The sequence below is a fragment of the Brassica napus genome, chromosome A8 (genome assembly GCF_020379485.1).
Source record: "Brassica napus cultivar Da-Ae chromosome A8, Da-Ae, whole genome shotgun sequence".
NCBI lineage: Eukaryota > Viridiplantae > Streptophyta > Magnoliopsida > Brassicales > Brassicaceae > Brassica > Brassica napus.
Genome location: NC_063441.1, coordinates 18,317,259 through 18,337,769, shown reverse-complemented (window position 1 = coordinate 18,337,769; position 20,511 = coordinate 18,317,259). Strand labels below are relative to the sequence as shown.

Here is a 20,511-nt window from a genome sequence, read left to right as displayed (position 1 = left end):
CAGATTGAAATGTTGAAAACAACGGATCGACGTATAAGCTGTATAGTGCACATGAACGTGTTCAAGTACTTTAGGTTAAATGACTAAATACAAATAATCTCACGATGAACGATAATTTTGTCGGTATTTTGGGTTTTCTCACTATGGAAGTGTGGGCCACAAGTTATTATGTTGTCACGTTTCGATCATGTTATTGTTTTTAGTTATTTTTAATTTCTACTTGAAGTTCCTCACTGACTTTCTTTATATAAGTATTAGCTGAGCTGGTGGAAACATGCATCTCTTCAAACCAGGTTTGGAGAAGATGGCTAATCTGGATCTGTCTTCTCGAAAAATGGAACTCTGTCTAAATAGAATTTGGAGAAGCCACTCTACATTTTTGCCAATACATTATCTCCCATAAACTTGATTTTATATAATGAGTCGATAAATATACGTATTAAATGAAACAATATAAATATAGCTTTTAGCTGCTATGAATTCTCTTGGGAGGCGGCTGAATCATGATATCTCCGATGTTAATTTGGTTCTCAGCCACAAAACGGTTTAATTGATGATAACACAGGTAAAAAATTGTGGTTTCACAAAATCTTCATGTGGTATGCATCCCTGTTTTTTTGGATGGTTTATATCCAGTTTCGAACAGCTCGTGAGACACATACATGTGATTTTATAGAGAAAAAAGGCTATTTGTGTTTGTGTATGAAGATAAACTTGATACTCGTGACTTGTGAGGCAGATATGTGTGATGCACATAACCAAATGTGTATTTATCGGCGTGTCATCATGCATGGCGCATTGCCTTCTGTAGAAAGCAAAACTCACACCAAAGCTCCAACCTCTAACTTGTAAAGACAAACTCAAAAGTAATTCTTATAACTCCACTATTTATTCTTTGGTTGGTGTTTGGTGCCTATTTTTTTCTGGATAGTTTAACTTAATTAAGATAAGTTGATATGAAAACTGGAAAACATATACTTTTTTGGGAACTTAAAGATGAGTGGACGCTTTTATCATACGGTGGAATTATTCTATGGGCAATGTGAGTTGGGTTTGGATGTTTGGGTCTATTTGGGTACACTCTTATTTTCTTGAGTCAGCCCTTATAAGATTACTTCTTTTCTTATGAAAGTATTTGCTTTCTTTCATGAACAAATTTCTCTCGTGTGTCAATGTGTATGTAGTGTACTTACGCATTTTCAAATCGTTAATGTTTGAGGATACAGCATTTCAGTTTTATTTCATGTCAGCAATTTTACTATAAAGTATGAACCGAAGTTTGAAGACATGAGAAAGCAGGTGTGTAAATCAAGGATTCAAAACTCTAGTTTAATCAAAAAGTAAGTCTTTATAAACCAAGGAAACCCTATTTAATTACCCTCAAAACTTTGGTCACGTAAGAATAGAAAAAGAAAAGTTGTATCAGCATCAGTTTAATTTGTCGTCTGATGTGTAACATTTGGTACGGGGAAGTAGTAGACTCAGCGGCGAATCTACAGTGTCCAAGAAGGGGGCAGCTGCCCCCACTAAAATTTACAAAATAAATTAAAATGCATAGAAGTTATGTATGACCCAACAGCTCAAATGGTTAAAACCTCTACATTGCCCCCATTGAGTAAGGGTTCGAACTCCACCTGCCCTCTCTTTATCTGCTTTTTTCATTTTATTATAATTTATTTTTCTAGTCTTTTCTTGTCCACATGTTTTTTCTAGTTCTTTTTTTTTCTACGTAGTCTTTCTTTCTGTTTTTTGTTCGTTAAACCTTTTGTCATTCAAACTCAATTTTTTTTTAGCAACATTCCATTATTTTCTATTTCATTTTATATTGTTAGTGATTCATTTTATAATTCTTTAAGAAAATATTTTAGTTGTATGAGTTTAATATTCTTTTAAAATTTTCTATAAAAATATAAACAGATTTATATAATAATATTAAATATCTATATATATTAATTAATTGATTTAATTTTTTGCCCTCAGCCAAATTATTTTCTGGATCCGCCACTGAATAGACTCCTAATAAAGAATTGGTTGTTGTCTGTCTCATTTGAGTAGCTCTCTCATCTCTGTCTTTATGAAGAAACATAACTGGTTTGTCCAAAAAAAAAAAAAAAAAAGAAGAAACATAACTGGTTAGAGATGTGAGGAGTGAGAAATCAAGATTCTATAGGATGCACGGTTCGAGCTTGAGTAAGAAGTTCCAATGGATTGCGAATTTTTTCTTACTGGCAAAATGGCTACGATTAATTTATCGAATCTCCACCAGTTAATGATTTTTTCGCCCACCACGACACAGCTCTAATTATGTTTTCTAACGTTTTTTTGAGGCTATTCCAATTTTTTCTCACTTTGACATTTAGAATAATCAAAACATTTTACCAAGATTGGAAATAGCTTTTGCAATATATATATATTATTTTTTTGCAGAAGAGAAGAAGACAAATCCATGATCTTCTTAACAAGAGAAAGAAGAATAATACAGTTATTGTTTATTTTAATCAACAGTTAATCCTTTTTTGTCACTGTTAATCATACCTTCTTTTTCATGCTCAACAGTTAATTTAATTATACCTAAAACCTAAAAATACCTCATTCTCTTTCACTACAAGAAAACATATTTTTTACGAGGGCAATATACGTTGTAACTTCGTCGTAAACGGGGTGTTACGACGAATGAACCGCGAAACACGTTTCGTCGTAAAACGCCCGTCGTAACCGACGTTTCGTCGTAAATGACTTGTTAAGTTTACGACGAAATATATTCCTCGTAAAGCGCAGGGCAGAGATTCGTCGTAAACGACACGTAAAATTTCGTGGTAAACTCCACGTAATGGATTCGATGTAAAGCACACGTAAACATTTTCGTTGTAACACCCTCGTAAATATTTCGATGTAAACTCCACGTAACATTTCGATGTAAAGACCACGTAAAATCTTCGATGTAAAAGACTCGTAATTATTTTCGACGGTAATCAGTTGTAAATGTTTACGTCGAGCCTACATCGACGTTTCGTTTTATAATATATTTTGAATATTATTTTTAACCTCAAATATATATATATATAAATTTGAATTTATTTAAAATTCTGAATTTTAAATAATTTTAATTTTAAAACGAAATATGAAAATAAAAAACATTTATAAAAAAGCATTTAAAAGTCATAATATTTAAATTCATAATACAAACCGAAAATATTAAAAAAACTACATATCATCGAAGTAGTCGGTGGGGTTGCTCGGCTGTTGACGGGTTGGATCGGACTCTTGGGGATCTCGTACTGGCAACCCAAGAGCGGCTCGTCTCTGACTCAACATTCTCTGCATAACCGGGTTTCCCACGGCCATCACGTCTAGCAAATCCTCAAGAGAGTCTAAACGAACCTGCTGGCTATCCATTCGAGCTTTCATCTGAGAAGTCTCTTCATCCCGTCTCGAAGTGTATGACGAAGTTGCCCTTGCAACTTGGTTAACGGAGCCTATACCGACTATTCGGCCCTTCTTTCTAGGAGCCAGCTATAAAATTAAAACATATATTAATATAGTTATTAAAAATAATGAAAAAAAAAATTTTAGTTGTACTACCTCTTCGAAGATTCGGTCGGCTTCTTCGGTGGACAATGTGACGGGTAATCCATCGGGAGACTCCTGAGTTAGTTGCGTCTCCCGTTCTTCAATCCGAGTAGCCACTGCTTGAGCGAGTTTCTCTGATGCAGGATCCACAAAAACTCCGTCGGATGTGGCGTGAGTCATCTTGAATAGGTCAGACAGAGATGGTAAGACTCCCGTCTTCTCCAACTACAAAAAAAAAAATTAAAAGTTATATTAATTGAATATTTTAAAATAAATATTTAAAAACAAAACTTACAACGTCTAGACGGATGCCTGCATGTGGTTTTTGGCCGGTTCTGTGAAGCATGGGCAAATTACCATCTTTATCCTTCGTTCTTCGAGAAGCCGAGCACGAATTGGCCTTTTTGATCGAAGACGGGTGCTTCCAATAGGCGATGAGGCCATCCCACACATCCGTCGTGAGCTCAGTGGGCTTTCCCTCATACCCGTCGAGCTCCCACTTGTCCTTCCAATCGGAGACTGTGTTGCAGAGGCGGATCTTTGCTTTTGCAACGAATTCCGCCTTCACCATCTCGGTGATTCCCAAAGACCAATGCCACTTTTGCTGAAACACAAAAAATTTGAAAAAATTACAATTAATAATAATATTTAAAAAATATATACATATTTAAAAGTTAAAATTTAATTAAATTTAAAAATCTTACCGCAAACATTTTAAACCACGTGATCTTAACGTGATTTGGAGTCTTGCTCCAGTTCGGATATGCCCCGTCGTAGTAACCCTTAATCGTTTTCGAAACGCTCCGGCCAACACGGTTATTAGCCCCAAACCTGAAAGGAAAACAATTTAACCGTTAGAAAATAAAAATATTTTAAATTTTTATGTAATAAAAATTAATAACTTACCAATAAGTTCCTCGGGGTCTATCGGGGTCTAGAACATCCAAACCCTCTCGTCCGGGCTGGGCAAGCAAATCCTCTACCGTATATCTCGCGAATGGGGCATATGAAGGCACACGCAAATCCGGATGAACTGCACCTTCTGGGACAGGCTCAGGTGCAGCCGCTGGAGGAGGAGGTGGAGGCATATGCGGTGGAGGCATTTGCGGTGGAGGCATCTGCGGTGGAGGAGGACTCCAAGCAACTCTCTGAGAAGGCTGAGAGTCTGGAACTGCGGTGGAGGATGATGGACCAGAAGACGATGGACCGGAAGAAGATGTACCGGAACCATCGTCGCCAAACAAATCTCTATAACTAGGTGCTCTGGATTTTCTTCTAGGAGCCATCTAAAAAAAATTAAAATAAATTTTATCAGTTACGACATAATAAAAATATTATTCCGTTACCTAACTAATCACCTAAACTAATTACCTAACTAATCACCTAAACTAATTCCGTTACCTAACTAATCACCTAAACTAATTTAAAAAAAAAAAAAGAGAGAGAGAAGAGAGAGTTTACCTTAGAGAGAGCAAAGGAATTTGGGAGGAATGAGCGAGGCAGCCTCGCTCTCGGCGTCCCCTTATATAGATTAGGATTCGTCGTAAAATCGACGTAAATTTACGACGAAATTACCAGGCCCGCGTTTTTCCATTTACGACGAATTTACCAGGCCCGTGTTTTTTAATTTACGACGAAATTACCAGGCCCGTGTTTTTCGAGTTACGACGAAATTACCAGGCCCGCGTTTTTCCATTTACGACGAAATTACGACGCTTAACCCTAAACACCGAGAATGAAATCCCTAAACCCCAAAGTGACATATCATCTAACATCATATCTTATATCATACTACTTCTTACTCTTTCTTTTAGAAAATATTACAATAGAGAAATCCAACATTTGATACATATATTACATCACTCTAAATCGTTTTCGTTCTCATCACTATCATTACAATCATCATCGTCGCTTCTCTCGAACTCGTCTTCACGTGCTTCATCTGTCGCATCTTCGGGAATATCTTCATATTGAAAGTTTTGCGGGTCGATCAAAAGGATTTCATCAGTTGGTTGTTCTGGTACCTCAACTTCAGTGATAGCGTCTTCTTCTTGCAAGGGCGGTTCTTCTCCAACGACAATGCGTCCACGAGGTGTAACTTTGATAGCAGTTACCCAGTTTATCCCGGAAGTTCGAAGCCGAGGATAAGGAAGGAAGCTAACTTGCTCGGCTTGTGAAGCTAAAATGAAAGGCTCAAATTTGTTGTATCTTCTCCCAAAATTGACATCCACAACACCAAATTTGTTATACCGAATCCCTCGGTTCACAACAGGATCGAACCATTCACATTTGAAGAGGACGCATTTTAGCTTCAATAACCCCGGAAATTCCACTTCAATAATCTCCTGCAATATCCCGTAAAAGTCTGTTTCACCTTTCACACATATTCCGTAGTTACTCGTTGCCCGATGTCTCCCATACTCGTATGTGTGAAAGGTAAATCCTCGTGTGAAATACATAGGTGATGTGGTGACCTTTGCAACTGGACCTTGAACCAATTCATGAAACCATACGGGATAATAAGGATCGTCATAATCAACCTGCAAAAAACATATATATATTCTTAAACACTTACTTAATTAATATAATAGTATGAGATATATTACCTGTGATTTTAACCACTTGACAAAGTGCTTATCTTTACGTGTATCCACATCAGTTGCAGATATTCCTGGTATTGCTTCTTCAACTTGAGATACAAACATCCTGCAAATTGAACAAATAATCAAATCATACATAATTAACTTCAATTCATATAATTAACATTCACAAAAAAATTTACCTTTCAAAGTAACGGGTCATTGCATCCTCGCAGTTGAGCAGAATATAAGTGTGGGCACTATGTTTATCTTCTTCACATGACCACCATACTTCTTTCGTTTTACCACCAAACCGTCCAATTTCGCAGAAAATGTCAGGAACACCATCAATTGGATATGATGTCGGTACTCCACCATCATCATATCTTCTAGGAACTCTTTTTCTCGTACGAACAGTTGGAGCAAAGTAGTATGATGTGAAGTTAGATGTTTCGGCTGTCAAACTCCCTGCAACTATTGAACCTTCTACCTTTGCAAGATTTCTTGCTTTCCCCTTCAAATGTTTCATCTGTCGCTCATACGGATACATCCATCCGTTGTGAACAGGTCCACGAAGCAATGCTTCATACGGTAGGTGGACAACTAGATGCTCCATGACGTCAAAAAATGAAGGAGGAAATATCTTCTCCAGGTTGCACAATATGATCGGAATGTTCTGATGAAGTTGTTCGATGACTTCTTCTTTGAACGTACGTGTGCTAAGATCTCTGAAAAATGCTCCGATGGCTGTATATTTTAAAAGGAATCAAATTAATAACATTTCGTAACATAGGTATATATATAAATTTATAATTACCTGCAAGTGCTTCGTGGACATTTGCTGGAAGGAGCTCGGCAAAAGCAAATGGAAGCAGTCGTTGCATAAACACATGACAATCATGACTTTTCATTCCGGAGAACTTTTGACCTCGTTCAATACATCTTGACATATTTGAAACATAACCATCAGGAAACTTAACTTCCGATGCAACCCAGTCAAACAAGGTTGTTTTCGCTGCTGATGACAACCGGAAGATGGGAACAGGAACGTTTCCATTGCTCTTGATATGTAACTCACTTCTTGAGCAAATATCAGGTAAGTCCATCCTTGACTTTTTGTTATCTTTTGTCTTCCCAGGGACGTTAAGTAATGTATTCATGATGTTCTCAAAAAAGTTCTTCTCGATATGCATGACATCCAGATTGTGGCGTAAGAGAAGATCCTTCCAATACGGTAGCTCCCAAAATATACTCTTCTTATGCCAATTGTGAGATACACCATACCCATCAGGCATATTTCCAGGAACATGCCAATTTCCTCCAACCTTAACTGTTTCCTGAGCTCCGTAATAATCAATGTCCGCTTCGATCTGCTGGCCGGTGAGATATGGAGGAGGACTGTCTCTGACAATTTTTTTGTGTCGAAACAATGTCTTGTTTCTTCTGTACGGATGGGCAAGTGGAAGAAACCGACGATGACAATCAAACCAACAACTCTTCCTACCATTCTTCAGTTGAAAAGCATCCGTGGATCCAAGACAATACGGACAAGATAATCTTCCATGTGTTGTCCAGCCAGACAACATCCCATAAGCAGGGAAATCACTTATCGTCCACATCAGAACTGCTCGCATCGTAAAATTGGTTTTCAAGGAACAATCGTACGTCCTCACCCCTTCTGACCACAATTGCTTTAGCTCTTCTATCAACGGTTGAAGAAAAACATCAAGAGACCGTTTTGGATGCTTCGGCCCTGGGATTAATATGGTCAAAAATAGAAATTCTTGTTCCATGCACATATCCGGCGGTAAATTATACGGCGTAAGAATGACTGGCCACAAAGAATATTGTCTACCAGACATTCCAAATGGACTAAATCCATCGGTGCATAACCCAAGATAGACATTCCGAATATTTGTAGCAAAATCTCCGTGTACCTTGTTGAAATGTTTCCACGCTCTTGCGTCTGATGGATGTGCAACCTCACCATCTCTCTGGACATGTTCGGCATGCCACCTCATCGACGCAGCAGTCCTCTCAGATTGATATAATCTTTTCAATCTGTCTGTAATTGGTAGGTACCACATCCTTTGGTACGGTACCCTATTCCTCCCACGGCCTTGCGGTTTGAATCGTGGTTTTTTGCAGAATCGACACTCTTCTAACTTGTCATCTTCCTTCCAGTAGATCATGCAGTTGTCGATGCAAACATCAATCATCTCCGAGGGTAACCCAAGACTATAAACCAATTTCTGAATCTCATAATAAGATTCAGCAGACACGTTGTCTTCTGGCAAATACTCTTTAAACAACTCCGCCCATGCATCCATGCAATTCTCAGGTAAATTATGATCCGTTTTAATATTCATCATCCTAGCTGCTAGAGACAATTTAGAGAGACCTTCTCTACAACCAGTGTAGATTGGTTGATTTGCAGCATCTAGCATTTCATAAAATCTTTTTGCATCCAAATTAGGTTCTTCTACATTTCCAGTTCCATCTGCTATTGTTGTAGTTGTTTCTAAAAATGCATCACTAATCATATCTTGAACCCTATCATGATCTACCATCTGCTCCTCTTGATGATAATTATATTCATTATGCACATGATTCGGTTCTTCATTATGATGAGCATCCTCAAAATTAGCATTACTACTACTAGCTTCATTTCCCCCATAACCCTCTCCATGTTGATACCAAATGTAATACTGTGGTGTAAATCCTCTGTTTACTAAATGATTCCATACAGTTTCACTACGTGCAAATTTCGAATTTTTGCATTTTGAACAGGGGCAGAACATCTTACCGCTTTCCTGCGTGATCGGTGTACAGCCCGCCTGGTGCATGAATGTCTCTAGCCCGTTCAGAAATGCATTCGTCACTCTCCCGTCGGAATCTTTGTGCAAATACATCCAACTTCGTAACTCGTAAATACTACCGCCACCGACCATTTTTTCTACTATTTTTTTTTAAATTTTTTTTTTTTCCGTTTGTGTCTTGTGAGGAAGAGAGTTGTGTGTTGTGAGGAAGAGAGTTGTGGGAAATGACATATATATAGAGAAATTTTCGAGTTGGGTAGTTGAAATATAACAACGATTTTACAAGGGAAAGTTTACATGGATTTTACATAGTTTTTTTACAACGACTTTACAACGAAACTCGATAAGTTTTTCACCTAAATATAACGGTAACATGATTCGTTGTAATATCGATGTAAAATTTCATTTTCGACGTACTTACGTCGTAATATTACATGGCGTTTACGACGAAATTTGGTTTCGTCGTAATTGCGTTGTTACCCCACCAATTACTATTTCTAAAACAACGATAAGGAACCTGTGTCGTTCGTCTGTCTGCCAATTCAGTGGAACGACAAGGAGAAAGTGGACGGAAGTGCAGCTGGTTTGTACTTGAGAGGAACCTTTGACGATGGTCGGAGGTTTCACTCAAGTATAAACCAACTTCACTTCCCTCCATTTTCTCCTTATCGCTCTACTGAATTGGCAGACAGACGAATGACTCATGTTCGTTATCGTTATCTTCGAAATAGTAATTGGTGGTTCGAGAAGAAGAGAGTTGTGTGTTGTGAGGAAGAGAGTTGTGTGTTGTGAGGAAGAGAGTTGTGGGAAATGACATATATATAGAGAAATATGGTAAGTTTTACATGGATTTTACATGGAAAATTTACAACGCGTTTACAACGAACTTAGGTAAGTTAAAGCACTTTCAATACACGTTTTCACCTTTATGTAACGGTAACATGATTCGTTGTAATGTCGATGTAACGTTTACAACTATTTTGCATTCCACGTACTTTCGTCGTAAACTTACATTAACTTTACGACGAATACATTTCGTCGTAAATTACCATCGAGTTTACGACGAAGTCATGTCGCGTCGTAATTGCGTTGTAAAGCTTATGTAAATTTACGAGGAAATAATTTCCTCGTAAAATACCGTTGTTACTGCTACGTTTTCTTGTAGTGTTTGAGAAGCTAACTTCAATTATGTACATCATTAGAGAAGTCAACACTTCAGTGGATGCCGGATAATTAACTTTATGATTATTAATACATTAAAGACAAGTAAACGCTGCTAAAACTATACCGACTTTCATTTTAATTTGGAAAAGTGTACTCTTATAAGTCATCACAATGAATTCCTTATAACCTTACTTTAATGTATAACGAAAAGGCCTTAGAAGAATAGTATAATTAATTGTTTCATTCTATTCATGTAGACATGTGTACTAGTGTACGTTTTCCACCAAATTTAAAATTTTAGGTTGTACTATTCGTCGTATTCGAAGTTCAATTAATCTACCAAACATACTTTGTGTACATCAGTTTGATGGAATATGAATATAAAGACATTCTGAAGTTAAGAGAGACAAGAAAACAAGCAGTGATCATGCCACAACAAATTACTTTCCTTTTTTATATAACATGCATGCTAAAAAACAATAAGCCGGAGAATAATATCATTTGATGTGATATTATACCTTTAAAGGTATCAAAAGGGGTATAATGCAAACGATACATTCCCTGAACCCGTGTGTATATTCACTGACTTCGAAAGTTAGAGGAGTAATAATCAGTTTAAGAAGGCAATAAACAGGTAGGCAAATCCGTAAGGTGCATTGTACATTAACCCGTCTCTACTTTTGAAACTTAGAGACAACTTAACATATCTTCAAGCTGTGATTTCAATAAATTTATTTTAAAGTTATGAAGATTTTATGTGGTGATGATCTTAAGACAAAAGAACGAGTTTGAATCTCATCTTGTCGGAATCTCCAACTCTATTTCGTGCCGTCCTAATATTGTTAAATATGTTTATTTATCATTTATCCTATGTACATACCTAACTTGACTTTTTATAACTCTAGACAATTTGCCTCCCAGCCTTATTTAAAAGACAAAAAGGTCAGATAACCTTTTAAAATTATTTAAGAGTCAACTATAATACGTACAAATTAGCTTATTCTTTTGGCATGCCCATAACAAGGTTAACTAATGTATACTATATATATCATTAATAACAAGGGATTTATATAAACATTTAATATAAATTGTTGAATTTTCTTCTTACTTTGCATCTAAAAAATGTTAAGTTCTTAGTGGACGGTACCTAATGTATAAATCAAATACAACTTATTTTCACATTTTCTTTTGTATGGTTTTGTTTCCTAATCGTTTAATCCAGCACAAAACCGAAAACATACAAACATGAATGGTAACATGCAATTTTTGCGTTGACAGAGGTAGATTTCTAACGCATGGACATTCAATCATTTGATGAATCATACCCATTACAATTATACTTTGAGTTCTAGTTCTGTACTCTGAAGTCTGAACTTACTCATAATGGCACTTGCAACAAAATATGCCACATATATGTATATATAAAAAATATAGGACTTTAAGAGATTATGTGTAGTCTAATATATATAGGAAAGTAACTTGATGAATTTATACCAATTTGCTTTGACATGATGTTTATCCGCATGCAGCTAATTTTTCATGTATGCAATTGATTGTATCTTAAAAAGGTAAAGTTTTTTTGGTCTAAATTAAAAAGGTAAAGTTGACTACGATGAAACATTCTTCGAAAGTAGTATACCATTTACGATAGAGAAAAAGATCAAAATAGCACTAAATTAAGTTTTTGTTCACAAACTAGCACTTAAGGCCAAAAGTCACAAAAATAGCACTCAATGGGTGGGGTTTATGGTTTAGAATTTAGGGTTTAGGGTTTAGAATTTAGGTTTTAGGGTTTAGAGTTGAGAAGTGGGGTTTTGGGGATAAGATTTCAAATTTTGAAAATTAAAAAAATTTAAATTTTTCAAAAGATAAAATGCTATTTTGGTCATTTTAGTTTTTGAGTGCTATTTTTGTGATATAAACTTAGAAATGTGCTATTTTGGAGATTTGCCCTTCACAATACACTATAAATTACGGAAAACACAATAAAATCATGGATTTTAAAATAAATTTTAGACAAGGAAAAGAAAACTAGTTACAGGTACAAGCATAGTGGTACGTTATATGATTGTAAATAAACGTGGAGTGAAAACATTTCTTAATTTATCAATACACAACATTATCCATACGAACTTACGAAGTTATTCAAGAATGTAGTTTATAAATATTTCTAGGCAGAAACAGTATAAATTTGAATTATTCATACAAATAACTTTTATTCATTTATATATAAATCCTTGACAAACGAAAAACAAAAGATAAAGGCTCACAGCTTCAACGAAATAAGTTATAGACGCCGGATATATCACGCTGCATTTTCTCCTGAAAAAGAAATTAGCTAAAAGAGACCTATCGGACAATTCGTAATTTAAAGTTTAATACGGCATGGATTAATAAGTTTCTTTTATTTTCTTCTTCTTTAGTGTTGTTCAAGTTGCGATAATGATTCCATTAATCGTGCATTGGCGTGACTATATATTTATTATTCACCGCTTCTCTTATGTGGCCAATGTTAACTGTCTCTCATTATTATACTAATCTCTAACGATCTTATTCATATATTTGAATATGGTTATATCAAAATAATATATTAATATGTCGTGAAGGAACAAAGCTGGTCTCAGCTCTCATTGTCGACCCCACAAGTTGACTGATCGTGTTCATCATCATGCATGGCTTCATATTATTTTATTTAATTACGACTTGTTCTCGACACAAATGATTGTAATTAGTTTAAGAATCTCTTGATTTCTCTTATCATCACCAAATCTTCCTCAATTAATCATCAAGTGCATCTCCTACCTATATATATAGTGGCCCAAGATGAAGAACTATTATAACAAAAGAAAAAAACTAACAAGAAGAATAAGAAGGGAGAAAGACAAGAAAGTGTTGAAGGTTAGAGAGATGGACGTTTTTGTTGATGGTGAATTGGAGTCTCTCCTGGGGATGTTCAACTTTGATCAGTGTTCATCATCCAAGGAGGAGAAACCGCAAGATGAGATGCTTAGCCTCTCTAGCCTTTACAATGGCCATCTTCATCACCATCATCAGAACAACGTCTTGTCTTCTGACCAACATGCTTTCTTGATTCCTGATGTGTTCCCATTTGGCGTGATGCCGGGAGGGAATCTTCCGACCATGCTTGATTCTTGGGATCAAAATCACTTCCAAGAAACGGCAACGCTTAAGAGGAAACTACTTAACGTAGAGAATCCACACAACAATAACTCTAACTGTGACGTCACAAGACAAGTAAGTGCACGATCAATAATGTATATAATGTTCTTTTTATTCATGATTGCTTTGCAATAAAGTAAGTACAACATCATTAACGTGATATAGGAGCTTGTCAAAGCCAAGAAAAAGCAGAGGGTAAGCCAGGAAAGCAATACAGCCGACGAAAGCAACACTAACTGGAGAGATGGTCAGAGCCAAAGCAACAGTTCAGACGATGAAAAGGCTTCGGTCACAAGTGTTAAAGGGAAGACAAGAGCCACGAAAGGGACAGCTACTGATCCTCAAAGCCTTTATGCTCGGGTAAGAAAAACGTGTGAAAATTTCTAGATTTATTGGATTTCACCCCATTATATGTACGGTTTCAATGGACTTCTAATTAAGTATGGTATCGATTTATTTTTTCAGAAACGAAGAGAGAAGATTAACGAAAGGCTCAAGACACTACAAAACCTTGTACCGAACGGGACAAAAGTTGATATAAGCACGATGCTTGAAGAAGCTGTCCATTACGTGAAGTTCTTGCAGCTTCAAATCAAGGTATGTAAAACATTTTAGGGTTTTATTTTTGTTAGAATCTTTACATAACATCTATATATGTTGTAACTAACCAAAATGCATATATGTTATAAAAATGTAGTTGTTGAGCTCGGATGAACTATGGATGTACGCACCATTGGCTTACAATGGACTTGACATGGGATTCCATCACAACCTTTTGTCTCGGCTTATGTGAAGGACTTGTAATACACAAGTTATACACAATCTAATTGTAAAGAAACCGACTTAGAACATATGAATCTTTTTAATTGGGCCCTATCAGAGAGAGGTCTACTTTTGGACGTACCACTTTCTCTCGTTGTTCATTCTAATAACTTTTGTTATTCTGTAAACTTCTTCTTGTCTTTTACTTCATTATGGTTCTAAGAACTTGGTACTTTTTATTAATGTAATCATGTTATTAAAATATGAAAAAGTCAACTGGGACTAATAAAATAACAGTCTTTTCTCGCACAATTTTGAAAACAAAATATATAATTGAACTAACTGTTATATATATAGATATATAGTTGAATCCATTCGGCCGACTTATTTGAAGATATATAATTGAAGTTTAGCCAAAATAATTAATGACTAAGTATGCCTAACGAAAGACGCCATGCCAAAGTTTTTTAATACCAAAATCAAATTGATGAACAAAACAATTCCCATCTGTTTTAGATGTGGAGAAGAACAATTTCTCACAGCAAAAACTGAAAAATATCTTAAACAATATATAAGAGAGATAAGCTAATATATTTATTACCAATTAATTTTAAATAAGAAACTCATCTACAATCCATATATACAATCAAACCTAAACTAGAATCAATCCGGCTCAAAATTAGCTAGGACCTTCAAATCATGTTTGAGCCTATGTTCAAACAAAACTCATCCCCCGGGCTGGAAAGAATGCCCGCCAAGTTGTTCTGATATGGTTTCGACGAGCCCCGAAAAGACTCGGCGAAGGGAAGGAGATGATTCATCAATCATTAGCCAAAGCTAAATATTCTAAAAAAGAGATTAAAAATTTATCAGCTCAAATTGGCATATTAGAAATAATATCCCATATCGGAAATTGTAAAAGATGTTATTACAGGTGCACTTGTTTGTGAGAAAGCAAATACCCTTGACTGCTCAATCTCTCCAACAATCACGCCGGCTACAACACCCTTGACGCCATGAAAAGGGAAATCATACCATCTACCTCTAAACTGCAAGAAGCTTACAAATAAGATGTAAGTACCCAAGGAATCAAAGTCAGCAGGCAAGAAGAAAAAAAAAAGACATTCTGTTCTTTTCTTTTTTTTTTGGTCGAAAAAAGACATTCTGTTCAGGAACACATTTAAACGGTTTATAGACTGTTCTATTTTCGGTTCGGTTTGATAATTTCTTTTTAAAGCAGTCCCGGTTTAGTCAAACCAAATCGTATCGGAGGCGACGGAGAGCCTCTTTTCGCCAAGGAGGGTTTTAAAAGTTGAGATCATTCATGATCAAAACGCAGGTTTAAGCAAACGCAAACGTAAACGCTGTTAAGGGAATCCCAATCGATTGAATCGAGATCGTATTATCTGCTGCGGCTACGCCTCTGTTCCCTAGCTCCCGCCTCCTCCTCTGACTCTTCTCTTCTCTTCCATCGCCGATCATCTAACAAACATGTCTCACCGTCGCTCAAACCAGCAAGACGAGAACGCCAGATACATCCCCAAGGGCCAGCAAAAGTTCGTCCCCAAAGTTTCCCTCTCCTCGTCGCTCAGGCAATCGGATTCCTCTTCCAGAGCCCCCGCTCCTGGTGGCAGTAGTAGGGTTAGGATCGGGGATCAGGGACAGCTGGTATCATCCAAAACTCCGGCTCAAGGCGGTGGCACTTTCGTTAATTACTTGCCTCAGGACGAAGCCGTAGCTGCGGGTTTGGGCCCCGAGGACGGAGGTTTGGATCCGGTGGAGTCTCAGGGAGTCGTGGATCTACTCAATAGAGAGCTTGCGAGGCTGCTCAAGCTTAGTCCTAGACTGTTTTGGAGAGAAGGTTCATAACAAGTTTAAAAGCAACGTCTCTTGTAATTTGATTTGGATCTGATTTATAACTTCTCTTTGATTTTTGCAGTGGCTAGTGATGCGTCTTTGCACGATTTTCTGGATAGCTTCTTGCAGTTTAGAGGTAGGTGGTATGATTTCCCTTTTCATGGTGTCAAGGGTGTTGTTGCCGGCGTGATTGTTGGAGAGATTGAGCTGTGCCGCCGTGTTTTCATGGTTCTGTATAGAATGTGAGTCGCTGCATGTTTCGTTATCTTAAAGTGACTTTCTTTATTGATAGTCTTGTTCGAATGATTCTGTATACAATGACGAGTTGTTAAATTTTTATTCTTTTTGGGTATTGTGAGTTGATGGGTTTGTTTATTGGTTGTGGCAGATCTTCCCATAGGGATCCTGGTGCTCGAGCTGCTGATAGCCTTAGTCAGAAAGATCATGAAGGTGGCCTTTTATTGCTCTTTTTTTAGGCAAATATGTTATTCATTACTTTCTTGCAAAGAAAGAACATAGAATTAATGTTTGACCTGTCTCACGCTTTTTTTTCCTTTCCACTTTCTATTTAGACTTTGGATAAGCATACAAGTTTTTGCCTATACTTATTGGCGTTTGTGCTAAGCATACATATTTGGTTTTATGTTAATTAGAACAGTCTGTAAAAGATTGTTTCTTAGACCAGCTCGGCATATAGGTAACTCAGTAACAGACTAGAATAAGTTGTGGGATTAGTCTTCTCATTGATCAAGAATTTCTAGTATGATTTGAGTTCCCTTTCATCAAGTAAATATTTTTTTTCATACTTTTTGTTGTGTATGACTTGTCTTGTTGGATTTACTTGAGATTGTTTTCTAGGTTACTTACAACTGTTCACTAGTTTTGTTTGTAGTTCTCTTGCAGGAAAAGAAGTTACTGGACTTGCCAAAGTTGTTAGATATATGCGCTATTTATGGACATGAGAATGCAGAGCTCACAAAATCTTTAGTAAGTCATTCTAGTAAAAGTTAACTTGGTCCCAAATCTGAGAGAATATCTTATCTCTGGGCTAGATAATCTTTATTCTTCTGCTAATCTTATTCTCTGTTTCTCAGATTGAGAATGCTGTGAAATCACAAGTCGGAGTTCCTGATAATTTGAAGACAATGTTGTCTCATTTCTTGGGCATCCTGAACACAATGCATCGGCGTTGCACCTCATCGTTGGAGGTATGTTATGTTTGTTAAAGGTGTATTATACACATTTATACTAAGTGTAAGATTACATCAAGTGTTGTATTTAACATTTTTGGTCTGATTTTTATCCGCAGACCTTGTTTACGAGTGCAAATAATGAAGACCATGGGAGCAAACAACTCCATTCTGACCTTTTGGAGGTGAATATCCCTCTTTTATTTTGCTATTTATGTAACTGCTTTTACATGGTTCTGAGTTAGCATTTAACTATGTTGGTACGTCAGACTAGTAGCATTCAAATTCCTGGTGATGCAGTGTTTTTCTTGTCTTATCTAGAACTATCAGTAGCAGAGTTTAGGAAATAATAGATACATTGTTTCTTTGCTTGACAAAGGAAATTAAAATCTGAAACTATCGACATCGGCATTTAGGATACAGACGCTAATTTTGCATGTTAATAGTGTGTGGGCATGTGATGCATCTGTGGTAATGGCTTTTCTATCTGATTAGGTTATGGACTTCATAAATGATGGAGTTGTGTCTTTGGATGCTCTCACGTCTGCTTATTCACCAGCAGCTTTAATCTTGGCATGCCCTGTTGAGACGAGGTGTGCATTTTCTTCTATCTAAATCTTTCAGTTTCTCTTGTGAGATTATGTAGGCCGGAGAAACATTCATAATTATATTCAGAACAGGATCCCCGAGTCTTGCATCTGTGATGATTTGTTGACGTAGTTACTGGATATTTATTGAATTTCACTATAGAGTTTCTTATGGTTGATGAACAACAGTATTACTAGTGGAACCTTTTTTTGATATTAGTGATCTATTTTTGGCTTATTTTGGATCTGTTCTAATCAAAACCGATATCCGTCTGTGCAGTTATGGGAGCGATGAACTTCTCAGCTGCCTTGTTCGGTTGCATGATTCATTGCTTCCATCACTTCATCGTGGCTGCCAGGTCTTGTTCAAGGATGGAGACCATGATTCTCTTTCAGACATATCAACGAGTTTAAGCATGTTGTCAACAAGGATAGGAAGTTTATGTTGGAAAATCTTAGATACCTGCTATCTCAGCAAGGATTTGTCCGATCACGAATCCTCAATTCCAGCTGTCACGAAGATGTTCCCGTCAAGAGTAGAGGACCCTATGGTAAGGGCAGATATACTGATCCAAACATTCAGGGAGATCAGTGGACTTTCCGATCAGTCACTGGAAAGCAAGAACCGATTACTCCATAAGATCGAGAAGAGTTACAGAATAATTGAGAGGCTCAGGAGTTTACAGAAAGCAGGTATCTTCTTGCACAACTATTTGTAGTAATCATATGAGTTCTGCGTTCTTAAATGCTATGAGTTATAAACAGTATGGTCTAAAGCAGTTTTGTGTTGGTTTCTACGCAGGATGGATATCAATGGAAGATGAGCAGCTTCAATATCTGTCGATGATCATGCTGCATTCTGGAGGTACAGTCTCTGTAAAGGAGTCGCCGCTTCTTCTAACTGATGGTAGAAACACCAGCGAGCTTATGGATGAAAATGCTGTGGTTATGCAATCCAAGATCAGTCAAATAAAAGACATATTCCCTGAGTATGGGAACGGTTTCTTAGCTGCGTGTCTTGAAGCCTATAACCAGAATCCAGAAGAAGTTATACAGAGGATACTTGAAGGAACACTCCATGAAGATTTGCAGCGATTGGATACTTCATCGGAGATCATGCCACAGCCTAAACCGGCTCCAGCTCTAGGAAGCAAAGACAAAGGGAAAGGAAAGCTTATTGAATCTGACAGTAGTAGCTCTGGTATCTACACGGAGCAACCTATGACTCGTCCTTCAGTTCCAGCTTCATCAGCCTCGTCCACAGCGGTTGGCAGATTTGTCAGAAAGCCAAAGGATGATACTCCAAGCTACAAAATTCTAGATGCAAGAAAAGAATCCGACAGAGAGAGGAACGCAGCTTTACTTGCACAATACGAGTACGACGATGAATACGATGATTCTTTTGATGATCTGGGTTTCAGTGTTGGGGAATCAGCTACTGGAGAAAGTGAGTCATTTGGTGGTAACAGAGCTGGCCAAGCAGATTCTGAACCTTCTGCTGCTTCGAAATGGGGAAGCAGAAAGAATCCTCAGTTCTATGTCAAGGATGGTAAGAACTACAGTTACAAAGTGGCAGGCTCTGTTGCGGTGGCAAATGCAAACGAAGCTTCGCTGGTAAATGAAGCTCAGGAAGATATGATACTTGGCTTGGGACGTGGAGGTAACATTCCTCTCGGAGCGGTTAGGAAGCTGACAGAGTATCAGGCACAGAGAGATGACAAGGGTCAGTCTAATGCTAACGTGAACGCAAGCGATGGAAGAGAGAATGTGAGATTCGGGAGAGGAAGGGGTAGAGGAAGAGGAATGGCGAGAGAGCAAACGCAAGAGAAGAGTAATGACAACAGTAACAACTCCGAGGCTACTACAGAGGCGGAGAATGGAGGAGGAAGGGGTCGAGGGAGGGGAAGAAGAGGAGGAGGTGGAGGGAGGAATAATCATAATCATAAAGACAGAGCTATGAAGAAGCACATTGCTAGTGTTTCTGGTTTCTAGAGCGCAGGAGATGATGTTTTTGGAGATACGGGATATAATATACTTGTGGATCACTAAAGAATGGGTCTTACAATTGAACCATATTTTTATAAGTAGGCCCATTAATAGCCCAATTCTCATTTTCTGATTTTTCTCCAAACGTAAGTCGGCAGATATCTCAGTTGCCTTTAAATAGAGACCTCACTCTTACTCTCTTTGCGTTACTTATCGTCGATATTTTCCTTTTTTGAGGATCTTTTCATTCTCGCTTCGATTTGGCTTGGAAACCACGTATAGAGTACCTTAGGGTGTGATCTGAAACCTCTCGATTCAATTAGGTAAGAACTCGAAGATGGAAAGACAGTTGGTGGCTTCAAGAAAGGTACAACAGGAAGAGAATAAGAAGAAGAAATTATCGGTTGATGAAGATGAGTATTGCGCAAGAAAACACGTGTCGGATATTGAGTCAGAAAAAGAAGAAGTTGACAAGAGTTGTTTGACAGAAGAAGAAGAAGATGAGTATTTGTCTGATCACAACAGCCAGAAGAGGACAAGGGAAGCTGTTACTACTCGGTACGATGATACGTCGTACGATGATGAGTGGCTATTTGGTACCGTTAATCAGCAAAAGAAGTCAGCTATCAAGGATGATGTTGAAGACATGAACATGAAGTTTCAGATAACATCAACAGCTCTTTTCACTTTTCCTAGGGCTCAGTTTTTGTCTCGAGTCGGAATTTTCTCATTACCATATACAGTTATGTTCTAGGTCATGAACATGAAGTTACATACGCTTTGAATGATTGTAACATACACTTTGAATGATTGTAAT

The 20,511-nt window shown here is 37.3% G+C and overlaps 4 protein-coding genes across 5 annotated transcripts; 3 read left to right on the top strand and 1 right to left on the bottom strand.

The window, feature by feature from the left end:
• Positions 1 to 4,138: 4,138 nt before the first annotated feature.
• LOC125577128 (classical arabinogalactan protein 9-like) lies at positions 4,139 to 5,603 on the bottom strand. The gene is made up of 2 exons (XM_048737962.1): positions 5,032 to 5,603; positions 4,139 to 4,856 (listed from the first exon to the last, which is right to left on the bottom strand). Exon 2 carries the CDS (start codon positions 4,854 to 4,856, stop codon positions 4,473 to 4,475), a length of 384 nt encoding a protein of 127 aa, XP_048593919.1. The 5' UTR covers positions 5,032 to 5,603; the 3' UTR covers positions 4,139 to 4,472.
• A 6,745-nt stretch (positions 5,604 to 12,348) lies between these two features.
• On the top strand, positions 12,349 to 14,411 carry LOC106360060 (transcription factor RSL3). The gene is made up of 4 exons (XM_013799663.3): positions 12,349 to 13,387; positions 13,478 to 13,672; positions 13,778 to 13,909; positions 14,010 to 14,411. The coding sequence occupies exons 1-4, from the start codon at positions 12,956 to 12,958 to the stop codon at positions 14,103 to 14,105; spliced, it is 855 nt and encodes a 284-aa protein (XP_013655117.2). The 5' UTR covers positions 12,349 to 12,955; the 3' UTR covers positions 14,106 to 14,411.
• A 1,032-nt stretch (positions 14,412 to 15,443) lies between these two features.
• On the top strand, positions 15,444 to 19,894 carry LOC111215638 (activating signal cointegrator 1 complex subunit 2-like). 2 transcript variants are annotated; one of them, XM_022719473.2, is made up of 9 exons: positions 15,444 to 15,935; positions 16,014 to 16,173; positions 16,320 to 16,381; positions 16,824 to 16,918; positions 17,026 to 17,139; positions 17,241 to 17,306; positions 17,617 to 17,714; positions 17,989 to 18,401; positions 18,511 to 19,894. In XM_022719473.2, exons 1-9 carry the CDS (start codon positions 15,566 to 15,568, stop codon positions 19,698 to 19,700), a joined length of 2,568 nt encoding a protein of 855 aa, XP_022575194.1. In that variant the 5' UTR covers positions 15,444 to 15,565; the 3' UTR covers positions 19,701 to 19,894. The 2 variants fall into 2 exon arrangements, with proteins under 2 accessions (XP_022575194.1, XP_022575195.1); XM_022719474.2 differs by lacking the exon at positions 15,444 to 15,935 and having other exon boundaries at positions 16,835 to 16,918.
• Positions 19,895 to 20,031: 137 nt separating this feature from the next.
• Positions 20,032 to 20,448, top strand: LOC111215896. Its single transcript, XM_022720109.1, has one exon. The coding sequence runs from the start codon at positions 20,032 to 20,034 to the stop codon at positions 20,446 to 20,448; it is 417 nt and encodes a 138-aa protein (XP_022575830.1).
• Positions 20,449 to 20,511: the final 63 nt, after the last annotated feature.

Excerpts from the sequence above, each read along its gene's own strand:
- LOC125577128 (XM_048737962.1), bottom strand. The coding sequence starts at position 4,856 with ATGGCTCCTAGAAGAAAATCCAGAGCACCTAGTTATAGAGATTTGTTT.
- LOC111215896 (XM_022720109.1), top strand. The coding sequence starts at position 20,032 with ATGGAAAGACAGTTGGTGGCTTCAAGAAAGGTACAACAGGAAGAGAAT.
- LOC106360060 (XM_013799663.3), top strand. The coding sequence starts at position 12,956 with ATGAAGAACTATTATAACAAAAGAAAAAAACTAACAAGAAGAATAAGA. Across the intron at positions 13,388-13,477 it reads ACTGTGACGTCACAAGACAA|GAGCTTGTCAAAGCCAAGAA; the intron begins GTAAGTGCACGA and ends AACGTGATATAG. Across the intron at positions 13,910-14,009 it reads TCTTGCAGCTTCAAATCAAG|TTGTTGAGCTCGGATGAACT; the intron begins GTATGTAAAACA and ends ATAAAAATGTAG.
- LOC111215638 (XM_022719473.2), top strand. The coding sequence starts at position 15,566 with ATGTCTCACCGTCGCTCAAACCAGCAAGACGAGAACGCCAGATACATC. Across the intron at positions 16,382-16,823 it reads TAGTCAGAAAGATCATGAAG|TTCTCTTGCAGGAAAAGAAG; the intron begins GTGGCCTTTTAT and ends TTTTGTTTGTAG. Across the intron at positions 17,307-17,616 it reads TCCATTCTGACCTTTTGGAG|GTTATGGACTTCATAAATGA; the intron begins GTGAATATCCCT and ends CTATCTGATTAG.